The sequence below is a fragment of the Pipistrellus kuhlii genome, unplaced genomic scaffold, assembly GCF_014108245.1.
Source record: "Pipistrellus kuhlii isolate mPipKuh1 unplaced genomic scaffold, mPipKuh1.p scaffold_m20_p_44, whole genome shotgun sequence".
Taxonomy (NCBI): domain Eukaryota; kingdom Metazoa; phylum Chordata; class Mammalia; order Chiroptera; family Vespertilionidae; genus Pipistrellus; species Pipistrellus kuhlii.
In genome coordinates this window covers 723,164-735,192 of record NW_023425545.1, presented here as the reverse complement: position 1 = coordinate 735,192, position 12,029 = coordinate 723,164, and the positions used below count along the sequence as shown (strand labels likewise).

The 12,029-nt window shown below is 52.4% G+C and overlaps 1 protein-coding gene across 2 annotated transcripts; it reads left to right on the top strand.

The window, feature by feature from the left end:
* The first annotated feature begins 3,443 nt into the window (after nucleotides 1–3,443).
* LOC118704648 (histone H3.3A) lies at nucleotides 3,444–5,793 on the top strand. Of its 2 annotated transcripts, none has more exons than XM_036412537.1 (4): nucleotides 3,444–3,597; nucleotides 4,057–4,194; nucleotides 4,311–4,464; nucleotides 4,549–5,793. In XM_036412537.1, the coding sequence occupies exons 2-4, from the start codon at nucleotides 4,067–4,069 to the stop codon at nucleotides 4,675–4,677; spliced, it is 411 nt and encodes a 136-aa protein (XP_036268430.1). In that variant the 5' UTR covers nucleotides 3,444–3,597; nucleotides 4,057–4,066; the 3' UTR covers nucleotides 4,678–5,793. The 2 variants fall into 2 exon arrangements, with proteins under 2 accessions (XP_036268430.1, XP_036268431.1); XM_036412538.2 differs by having other exon boundaries at nucleotides 3,467–3,618; nucleotides 4,056–4,194.
* Nucleotides 5,794–12,029: the final 6,236 nt, after the last annotated feature.

The following is a 12,029-nucleotide window of genomic DNA, read 5'->3' as shown; positions in this document are numbered from 1 at the left end:
TTGCTCCGGGTTGAAGTCGGGGTTTGATTCCGGGTCACATGCCTGGGTTGCTAGCTCCATCTCCGGTTGGGGTGGGAGGGGGTGGGGGGGGCAAGCAGTGATTCTCATCACTGATGCTTCTATCTCTCCTTCTCTCTGAAATCAATAAAAATATATATTTTAAAAAGAATGACACATTCATTTTTTTACCTAGTTCCCTGTAACCTCATATCAGAAGCCAAATTGTCAGCCTACAATGTTAAGAAACTGACATTTCTTTTTTTAAATGGACTGTTAGAGAGGAAGGGAGGAAGAGAGAGAAACACCAATTTGTTTTTGCACTTATTTATGTTAAACTACGTGCCCCGACCAGGGAACAAAGCTACAGCCTTTGCATATGGGGAGGACGTTCTAACCAAGTGCGCTAACCTACCAGGGCCAAACTGGCATTTCTGACATAGGCCACATGGTGAACCACTAGGGGCGAGGGAAGATGAAAAATTACGAAGAGACAAAAGTTGTAGTGTATTGCTTTAATCCTATTATTAAATCCCAATAATTGGTCTACGTTATCCCCCAAACACCCCGGTGTGATTTGAATGAAGAAATGTAGTTCAACCCTGGCCGAGTTGCTCACTTGGTTAAAGCATCGTCCTGATGGGCCAACGTTAAACACATACAAAAAAATCAACCAATTCATAAATAAGTGGCACATCAAATTGATGTTTCTCTCCCTTCCTCTCTAAAATCAAGCAGTAAAAAATATTAAAAGTGTATACTTCATAGTGCTAGATTTTTAATATATTTTTATTGATTTCGGAGAGGAAGAGAGAGACAAACATCAATGATGAGAGAACCACTGGGGACCCAGCCCACATCCGGGCACGTGCCCTTGACTGGAATAGAACCCAGGAAGGACCTTTCAGTCCACATCTCGACGCTCTATCCACTGAGCCAAACCAGCGAGGGCCACAGAGCTAGGCTTTAAATAAGTGTACATCAGGAGCTTCAGGATAAGTGTGTAGTAGTAAAATTGGGAGATATCCAAACTGCTTAATTTACAAAACAGGAACCCAAAACTCAGAGAGGTTAAGTAACTTGCTCAGAGTTACTCAGCAAATCTATGCTAGAACAGGAACGAGAACAGTTGCCTACATAACATCCTGCATTGTTTTGATTGTATAAACAGTTCTTCATTTTTCTTTTTTTTTTTATAAAAATATATTTTATTGATTTTGTACAGAGAGGAAGGGAGAGATAGAGAGTTAGAAACATCGATGAGAGAGAGTCATCGATCAGCTGCCTCTTGCACACCCCCCACTGGGGATATGCCCGCAACCAAGGTACATGCCCTTGACCGGAATCGAACCCGGGACCCTTCAGTCCCCAAGCCGACGCTCTATCCATTGAGCCAAACCAGTCTCGGCAGTTCTTCATTTTTCTCTCCTGCACCAATTTAGGAAAAAGACAATCTAATTTGTGTGACTGCCAAATAAGAAGAGCAATCTATTTCCACTAGTGGTCCTTAAATAGATTAATGTAAATCCATTCCTACTTTCTCCTGGAGCAGTGTTAGTTCCTCTCTAATAATTAGCAACATTGAAGAAAAATTACTGTGTCTCCTTTAGGAGTCATGGGGCAGACAGCGTTCTGGGTCTCCTATGAAAACATTGGAACACATGCCCTGACCGGTTTGGCTCAGTGGGTGGAGCGTTGGCCTACGGACTGAAGGGTCGCAGGTTCGATTCCGGTGAAGTGCATGTACCTTGGTTGCAGGCACATTCCAGTAGGAGGTGTATAGGAGGCAGCTGGTTGATGAAAAAGGTTTAAAAAAACACCACATTGGGACACAAAGGGGTGTTTCAAGAGAGCCAATTCCCTGTTCCTTCACCTCCCAGTTCTGAGAAAGGGCAAGGGCCTCTGGGTCTCTCTCCTCAGCACGGCAGGAATGAAACAGAAAATTTAACCTCCCCCTTTCCTCAACGGAGCAGAAGCCAAAAATTCAAGTTACTTTATCACATAAAAGCTTAACTACACGATAATTAAATACATGTTTTGAATATTACAATGTAAAGGGCGGAAATACTGAGGGGCTCGGTACCTGAGAGTGGGCCGGAGATGTTTTGCCAAAGCTGCTTTTTCAGTGTGCCTTTCCCCCTCACTGTGATACTTAGAGGGGACTTCTGGTGTCACAGAACATTTTTGAGGCATTTGTATTTATTTGTAATAATTCTCTGAGTTGAATTCTATATGTAACTGGTTTTGCTAAAATAAAAATATTTTAATAATTCGAAATATTCTGTGAATCCAGAGTAAGGACTATGGAGTATCATACCTACGGCTCTATTTTTCAATTTCTGAGCTTTGTTTGGCTGCTCTGAACCTTAAGCCTGCTTTGGTATTTTATATATCTGAATCATTGGAGTACTGCAACCATTTATCTACACAAAGATAGGAATTAACATTTTTATACACTTGTCATGTTTCTTCAGAAGTAATTCCAGGATATACCATTAAACACAGAGGCATATATTAAATGTAGTTGTCTGTTCTTTCCTCTTTATAGACATGCAAATGCTATCAAAGGATTATTCCCATTTTGGCTATATGTAGTCACGTCACTTAGTTGAATTATATAACCCCAAACTATGTTGCTTAGAGGCTACATAATGAAATCACAAAGCATTTTGTGACAGACTTAAGAACATACAAAGTGATACTCATGACGCCATTTATTGGCATTTGTTTCTTTCTGGCTATTATTCCTCCCCACCCTACCAAACAAAAGAACTGCTTTTTGGTTAAAATGTATATGAAAGATAAATAAAATACCTGGTAATATGACATGATTTACTGAATTCTAGTTCTTATTTACACTACTACTTAACTATCAAAATGTTAAAATGAGTTAAAACATCTACCTAGAATATTTTGTTTGAGTTCTCGAATAAACTTGGGGGCGAAAAAAACCAAAACTACCAAAATGTTAATGAAAAGTAATTTAACCGCAGGGAAGATGTTTTATTTCACATTGGGAAATATTTACAAAAATTGTATTAACGTAACCTCTTCCTGCATTGATGGCATTATTTGAGGCAAAGTTAAGCTTCTGCCCATCCAGACTCTTTCGTCCTGATGGGGACCAATACAATTTATTTGCATTGACTTTCTATTGTAGAGCTTTGGAACCAAGGGAAGGATCCAAACATAGCTCCATTTTATCCAATCAGAAGAGCCGCTTAGTACTAAACTATGATTCGTCCATTTCGCTTTGCTTTCATCCAATCGTTAGGCCACTTTAACAGCCAATCAGCGGCCTAGATATCCGCCAATCAGAGTGCAGGGCCCTAGCACGGCCTTTGTGTCGAGGGATGTCAACGCGTCGGCGAAAGCTTCGGCCAATAGGAAAAGTCGTTGGTGTATGCAAATGAAGGTCCTATGACGCAGAGACGCAGCGTGAAGCGTGGGTATAAAAGCGGAAACATCGGGGGGGTTTGGGGCAAAGCGGTTTGGTTGTTCGTTGGCGCGGTCTGTGCACTTAGCTCCCGGGCTGCGGCTCTCCCTCGGGCGGCCGGAGCGGCGTCACGGACTCAGAAGCGGCCTAACCTTCGGTGTCGAGTAAGTGTTCGCGGGTTTTCCCGGGGCTTGGGGCCGCGGCGGCCGTTGGGGCCGCGAGTCGCGGCCGTTGGGGGCCGAGTGCGGGCCGCCCGGGCGGCTGGCGTCGGGTGCGGGGTGAGAGGCTTTCCCCTGGGACTTGGGTCCGGGAATCGCGCCGTTTCCCGTCTCCGGCGCTGGCTGCTCAGGTCTCGGCGTCGGCTTCCGGGCAGCGCCGCCTCCGCCCGTCGAGGAGGGAAATGACTCCTCCCCGCGCCCCCCTCCCGGGGGAGGCCGCCGCTCGGGCCTGAGTCATTAGGGTGAGGAGGCGGCGGCCCCGGCCGTCTGCCGCCGCGAGGAGCGGTGCGAAGAGGCGGGAGGGCAGGGGCGCCGCGCACAGCCTGTCCCGCCCCCGCCCCGGACCCCCCCCCCCTCCCCGGCGAGCGCCCGGCGCGGGAGTCACGGACGGGATGCCTCCCTTAGGTGAACGAAAATGGCCCGAACCAAGCAGACTGCTCGCAAATCCACGGGTGGGAAGGCGCCCCGCAAACAGCTGGCCACTAAGGCCGCCAGGAAAAGCGCCCCCTCTACCGGCGGGGTGAAGAAGCCCCATCGCTACAGGTAGGCAAGGCGGAGGGAACACGGGCTCCGCGGCGCCCGGCGGTGCGGGAAGGGCGAGGGGGGGGGGTGCCGGCGCTGTCAGTTCACCGGCTTCCGTTTCCGTCCTCCGCGCCCAGGCCCGGGACCGTTGCGCTTCGAGAAATCCGTCGTTACCAGAAATCGACGGAGCTTCTGATCCGGAAGCTGCCCTTCCAGAGGCTGGTGAGGGAGATCGCCCAGGACTTCAAGACGGACCTGCGGTTCCAGAGCGCGGCCATCGGGGCGCTGCAGGTGAGCGGGGGCCGCGGCGGGGTGCGGGCCGGAGGCGGTCGCCCGCGGGGCCGGAGTCTAACCGTGCGGCTCTGTCCTCTGCAGGAGGCCAGCGAAGCGTACCTGGTGGGCTTGTTTGAAGACACTAACCTGTGTGCCATCCACGCTAAGAGAGTCACCATCATGCCCAAAGACATCCAGTTGGCTCGCCGGATACGGGGAGAGAGAGCTTAAGGGAAGGCAGTTTTTACGGTGTTTTGTAGTAAATTCTGTACAATACTTTGGTTTAATTTGTGACTTTTTTTGTAAGAAATTGTTTATAATATGTTGCATTTGTACTTAAGTCATTCCATCTTTCACTCAGGATGAATGCGAAAAGTGACCGTTCACAGACCTCAGTGACGTGAGCACTGTTGCTCAGGAGTGACAAGTTGCTAATATGCAGAAGGGATGGGTGATATTTCTTGCTTCTCATGATGCATGTTTCTGTATGTTAATGACTTGTTGGGTAGTTATTAAGGTACTAGAATTGATAAATGTGTACAGGGTCCTTTTGCAATAAAACTGGTTATGACTTGATCCAAGCGTTTAACAATTGGGGCTGTTAAGTCTGACCATGCATCACTGTGATAGAATGTGGGCTTTTTCAAGGGAGAAGAGACAAGTCTTAACCACAGTGTAATAACTTACAGTTTCCTAAAAAGAAAAAAAAAAGTAAACCTGGCAGCTATAGAATACACTATGTGCATTTATAATAGCTATTTTATATATTGTAGTGTCAACATTTTTAAATTAAATGTTTTACATTCACATGTGGGGAGTCTTGTCATTAAGGTGTGTGTAATTTAGGGTCCAGTTGGCGTTCGAACTAGACTGCACTTGTTTTCATAGTAGTAAAATGCTTTGCAAATGACACCTTGCATTAAGTCCTCATTCTACCACATGTGAACTAACCCTCTAGCTGGTAATGCAAACACTACCGGGGGATTTTATTTATAAGGGCTCCAGAATACAAGATATCACACCAGCATCACCTGTTACTAATATCTGACTAGTCATGGTTAGTGCGGCTTTCCTTTGTGTTGTGGTTGGTTTCATAAGCAGGTTGAGTTCTTTCCTTGTGCAGTTTGTATATAACCCTTAGGGTAAGCTTGCTGTGGGGGGGGGGGGGGGGCACTGAGCTCCAGCTTGTTGAATCTCGGCCAGTTAGCTTACATCTGGTATATGGTCCTGGGGAAATCACTTTATAGAGCTGGTCTTCCAAGTGGTTTTTAAAATTTATCCTTCTATTGAAGTTTTTAGGTCAATTATGTATGTTGACTAAATTTACAAATAAACTTGTTTATCCAACTAAGTGTCAAAAACCTAAATTGAATGTACAAAAAAAACAAACCATCCACTTGTTTGTATCCAGGTTCTTTGTATTCTAAAGTTTGAGCTTAGTTTACTTAGGTTTTGCCTAGAGGAACCTTTTAGTTACAAAATACTTCCAGAAACGTGTAAAGACCCTTTACAAATGCCAGGGTTGCCGTATTTAGTGTCAATGCTTCCCTCCATATTGTCAAAGAATTTTAAAAACATGCATTGCAGGTGGGAGGTAGGCCAAGGGAAGTAAATTTCTTTAAAATGCTAGGGCTCAAATTTGGGATTGTCCCATGAATCTCTCGGTGGACTTCACTGGTCTCCAAGTTACTTGAACATTCCAGAGGCACAAAGCTTACTGTCCCAGCCAGCTTTTCAGTATGAAAGATCTGCTTAACAATGAAGGCCAGCAATAAAGTATAGCATGTCAATGTTGGCAAAACATGCCTCGATAGCTATTTTTAGTAAGAATTCCTTTCAAATTTAAGCATCTTGTCAGGAGAAACTAAAATAAGCTTGGGGGTCTAGTTAATGAGCCTTAGGTGTTGTCAAAGGTGTTCAATGTAGCAAACCGGTTTTCTGAAAGGCTCCTGAGTAGCCAGCTCTGAAACAGCTGCCAGGACTGCCAGCCCCTCACATGGAGCCGCTGAAAGATGTCCCAGCCCAGACGCTGGTGTATGCTGCGCTCTGCGGCGGAGCAGTGTCCAAACGAGCAGAAACGGGTCGGCTTAGTTACCTGGCAGCCCCAGTCCGCCCTGATGCGGGAGGCTCCCGGTTTCACCTGGTGGCCTGGAGTCTGTTCAGTGCTGCTTGCGCTCCATACTTCATTTGAGCACCCGTTACCAGAAGGCAGACATTTTGGTTCTAGGAAGCTGGCCACACGGCATATCCCTGGGTAAAGTGATGGAACAGAGTCTGTAAACAGAAAAGCTGGAGCTGACGAAGCTAGCCTGTGCCCTTGAACACAAAAATAAAGTTGTTGAAGTTGGGACTTGTTAATGGTCTTCATTTGAAATGTTTCACACGTTTCCTCTGGCAAACTCCCAGAAAGCCCTGCCTCTGACTCGGTGGTGAGAGGAGGGCCCTCAGTGAGGAGACAGGCAGACCCCTTATCCTTAAAGGGATCTATGTCACCATTTGCCCAGGACAGGCCCATTGATGCTTGTCGAACTTGCATATTAGCGCCTCTTTCCCTTTGGTGTGGGTCACAGGTTCCCAGTCGGGGCACATGCCTGGGTTGCAGGTTCGATCCCCCAGTAGGGGGCGTGCAGGAGGCAGGTGATTTATTTGCTTTCATTGTTTCCCTTTCCCTCAGAAATCAATAAAAACAAAGTATATGGAGCGTGCACTCCAAATCCAGCTTATTTCCAGAGATGTCCTTTCACAGAAGATGCATTGTCTCCCCATTACCATCAGAGGCAGGAACAGACCAGGAGAGGTCAGCAAGGACCAGCTCCTGCCCCATAGCCAGGCCCCCAGCCAGTGACCACTGCTGCTGCCTGGCCAGTGTCCGTGAGGAAACTGGTCAGTTGGGAGCTGAGGAATGAGGCTTGGGGCAGGTGGCTTTTCCTGAGGGCTGCATGGGGGTCTGCACAGATCCCCTCCCTTCCCGCCCCCTGCCCCCACCGCCGGACATACAGAGCCCCAGGGCCTTCCCCATAAGCTCCTCACCTCCCAGCACTGAGCCAAGACTGTCCGCAGAGGGGACAGGATGGGGTTGGGTTGAAGGCCCAGGCTTCAGGAGCCTGTAGTCCTGCAGCTCACAGCCTCCCCCTTCCCACACTTGCTTTTCACCAGACTCAGGCCTGTCCCTTGGCCCCCCGCCCCCCAGGCCTGCAGCCCCTGCCAGCTGCAGTGCCTTGTGAGCAGCAGGAGATGGCTGCGGCCCTGAGCGCTCAACATCTCTGGGTCCCGATTTGCTCTGTGGCCTCTGACAGGGTGGTCCTCAGCCCAGAGGGCAGGCAGATAAAGACAGGGCCGCGGCTGAGCGCCTCAGCAGGGCACCGGGGTCAGGGAAGGGTGAGAAGCCCGGTGCTCCGGAGGCCAGATCTCAATCTCGCCTGCCTGCCTCTGGAGTCGGGCCTGACACATGGAGAGGTTCCAGGCATGCTTGCTGACCAGCCCCAGGGGTCCTGGCAGCCCCGCAGCCCAGCTGGCTGGCTCTGCTCCTGGCACACGTGGCAAAGAACCAGGCCAGTTCCTAGCGCCCCCCGCTGGTCACCGGCCTGGCTTTCCAATGGGAACCCCTCCACGGCCTGGGGGAGCAGCTGTGCCTCCGCCCCTCCCTGAGAGGCTGAGCTGTAGGTACTCATGGGACGGGGGTAGCTGAGAATGGACTCGGGCGGAAAGGCCCAGGTTCAAGGCCCAGCTGTCCCACTTGGATGGTTCCCTTACAGCTGTGCTGCTTTTCCGCATCTTTAAAATGGCCTGTGAGGATTTAAAGAAACAATCAGTGCAAACTCTGGTGATTTTTAAAATAAGTGACAACAGAAGTCAAGGGCACTGACCAATCAGTACACAACAGCACGGCCCTGCAAGCTGTGTACCAGCCCTGATACCGGGGCTGCCACAAGGTCCGGCGACCATTATCCACGCCCAGAGGCAGTTATCACTAATACTGCAGAAAGGCCAGCCGGGCCCACATCATCAGGCTAATGCTGTGGAACAATTACAAAAAGAGCCTCCCAGCTGAAACCGGTTTGGCTCAATGGATAGAGCGTCAGCCTGCGGACTGAAAGGTCCCAGGTTCGATTCCGGTCAAGGGCTTGTACTTTGGTTGTGGGCACATCCCCAATAGGAGGTGTGCAAGAGGCAGCTGATATCGATGATTCTCTCTCAACCATGTTTCTAACTCTCTATTCCTCAATAAAAAATATATTTTTTTAAAAATCAAAAAGAACCTCCCAGAAGGGGTGAGAGGTGGCCATCTTCCGAGGGCAAACACTCTGAGACCTTGTGGGTAGAGATTTGCTTGTGCGATGTCTCCTCAAGTCCCGTCAGCGAGCCAGGCTGTGATTACAGTGGAGAAGCCAGAGCTGCGTGGAGCCTGCAGACCTTCATCCCGTGAAAAAGAACCAGCAGGGAGGGCCCGAGGCTAAGACTGGCGCAGAGCCCTGGCCGGGGGCTCGGCTGGTGGGACACCATCCTGTGCACTGAAAGGCTGGGGCTCGGTTCCCTGTAGGGGGTGTGATGGAGGCAGCCCGTCTTCCCTCCTCCGTGCCAGCCTCGGCCTCAGTGGCCAGGCTGTCTGCCTCCCAACCAGAGAGTGAGCGCCAGGGGCTTCTGTCTTTTTTTGGGGAAAAAGAATTGGGCGCAGACACACAGACTCTGGGAGAGGAGAGGCGCCGCTGAAGCACCAGTCCTCACTGGTGGGCCAGGTCCACCCCTCCCCATCTTGTAACTTCTGGCCAGGGAATGGGAGGGAGGTCAAAGGTTAAGGCAGACTTCTCAACACATTTCACGAAACATGCTAGATGGGATTAAAAAACTGAGTATCCCAGCCAGCGTTGGTCAGTGGTTGAGCATCGACCTATGAAGCAGGAAGTCACGGTTCGATTCCCAGACAGGGCACATGCCAGGGGTTTGGGCTCGATCCCCACCTTAGGGTGTGCAGGAGGCAGCCGATCGATGATTCTCGCTCATCGTTGATGATTCTCTCTCTCCCTCTCAGAAATCAATAAGAACATATTTAAAAACAACTGAGTAGAGCCAGATCTCTGAGCATTAACTCCCTTGTCTCTGGATGTGAACCGCCTTCTGGAAAAAACACACACACCCAAAAACCTAAAACAAACAACAAAAGCCCAAACCAAAAATGAGTGCAAACACAAATAAAATCAATGTTTCAGAGTCCATCCTGAGCAAATGGAAGCGTTCCCCTCTGAGATGCCGTCCAGGTTCTCCAAGAACAAATACCCAGTGAAAGGATGGAGACGAGACACGGGGGCCCGTGCCCTTCTGTTCATCCTCACCCGAGGGTATTTTTCCCAGTGATTCTCAGAGAGAGTGGAAGGGAGGGGGGGAGAGACAGAGGGAGAAACATTGCTGTGAGAGAGACATCAATCGGTTGCCTCCTGCACCTGCACCTGCCCCAGCCCTCCAGCCCTCCAGTCCACTGGCCGACGCTCTAACCACTTAGCAAACCAGTGAGGGCACATGGACGTGTTTCCAATCAAAATGAAACGATGGAAATAAAAAACAAGTGTGCGGGCTTCGCAGCAGGCGGAATTCCTCCTCCGCCTCCTTCCTCAGAAAGCGCCTTGGTCTCAGTGGCCAGATTGTGCCTGCCTCCCACCAGAGTGAGCGCCCCAGGCTTGTATCTGCCTGGCCAGGTGCCCGCAGGAGAGTGTCTGCTGCACTCATGGATGACATCCTAATAGCGAACACTTCCTCTGTGTTTACTAAGTGCTCGAGGAGCCGGGCTGGGCACTCAGTCAGATGATCTCATTAGTTCCTTTTATAACAATCTGTCAACCAGGAATCTCTAGCCTCCTTTTACAGAGGAGAGACCGAGGCTCAGAGGAGCCCAGGCACCTGCCTGAGATCACACAGCAGCCTGGGGAGACTGGGCTCAGGACGGCTGGCCGTCGAGGCTGAGATGGTGAAGGATTCCTGGAAGGGGGCTGTTGCCTCGCTCATCGCTGCCCCAACACAGCGGGCCTCCTTGGGGAGACATGGCTTGTGGCTTTAAAATTCATTTCCACTTGCCCCAAGGCCTACTCCACATACCACACAGTTCACCCACGTGACGTGTACAACTCCGTGCCCTAGCCGGTGTGGCTCAGTGGATAGAACGCCAGCCTGCGGACTGAAGGGTCCCAGCTTTGATTCTGGACAAGGGCACAGGCCCAGGTTGCCAGCTCGATCCTCAGTAGGGGGCATGCGGGAGGCAGCTGATCAATGAACCTCATCATTTATGCCTCCCTTCCTCTCTGAAAGCAATGAAAACATGTTTGTTTTTTTAAAAAGTGAACAATTCCGTGGTTTTAGTGTATTCAGATACCTACAACCATCACCACAGTCTACCTTAGAGCATTTGCCGCAGAGAACTCAGTACCCCTAGCTCTCACCCTCTCACCCCGCCACCCCCCATGTCCCGGAGCCGCTGCCCAGCCTACCTTGGCAGCCGCGGTAGGTCCTTCCAGCGGGGGCAGCCCGCTGCTGCCCATGCCCCGGCCTCAGCCCCCAGCCAGGAGCGGGCCTCACCCCCCAGCCAGGAGCCCGGCCTGTGTCCCCCCAGCCAGGAGCCGGGCCTCAGCCCCAGCCAGGAGCCGGGCCTCACCTCCCAGCCAGGAGCGGGCCTCACCCCCAGCCAGGAGCCGGGCCTGTGTCCCCCCAGCCAGGAGCCGGGCCTGTGTCCCCCCAGCCAGGAGCCGGGCCTGTGTCCCCCCAGCCAGGAGCCGGGCCTGTGTCCCCCCAGCCAGGAGCGGGCCTCAGCCCCCAGCCAGGAGCGGGCCTCAGCCCCCAGCCAGGAGCCGGGCCTGTGTCCCCCCAGCCAGGAGCGGGCCTCAGCCCCCAGCCAGGAGCCGGGCCTGTGTCCCCCCAGCCAGGAGCGGGCCTCAGCCCCCAGCCAGGAGCCGGGCCTGTGTCCCCCCAGCCAGGAGCCGGGCCTGTGTCCCCCCAGCCAGGAGCCGGGCCTCACCCCCGAGCCAGGAGCCGGGCCTCAGCCCCCAGCCAGGAGCGGGCCTCACCCCCCAGCCAGGAGCCGGGCCTGTGTCCCCCCAGCCAGGAGCCGGGCCTGTGCCCCCCAGCCAGGAGCCGGACCTCAGCCCCCAGCCAGGAGCCGGGCCTGTGTCCCCCCAGCCAGGAGCCGGGCCTGTGTCCCCCAGCCAGGAGCCGGGCCTGTGTCCCCGGGGAAGGAGCCTGTGGGGGCCACTCCCTCTCCCCCCGAAACTGGCTCTGTCGCTCTGCCCTGAGGCCAGGCCACCTCCCAGCTGCAGGGACCTGGAAGGTCTCTGGGACACCCCCACCCCGTCGGCTGGGTGGCAGCGGGGTCGCTGGGGGGAGGGGGAGTGGGCACAGAGCCAGGGGGCACTCAGACCTCCCAGTGGGGCCGGTACCACGGGAGTGGGCGCCCGCGCTCCTTCCCCAGGTCCGGGCCCGCCCCCGCGGGAGGAACCGGACGGCGCGGCGGCGGGCGGGGCGGGGCCAGGGCCGGAGGGCGGGGCCAGGACCGGAGGGCGGGGCCGGAAGAATCGGGGGCGGGGCCGGGGCGGGGCAGGCAC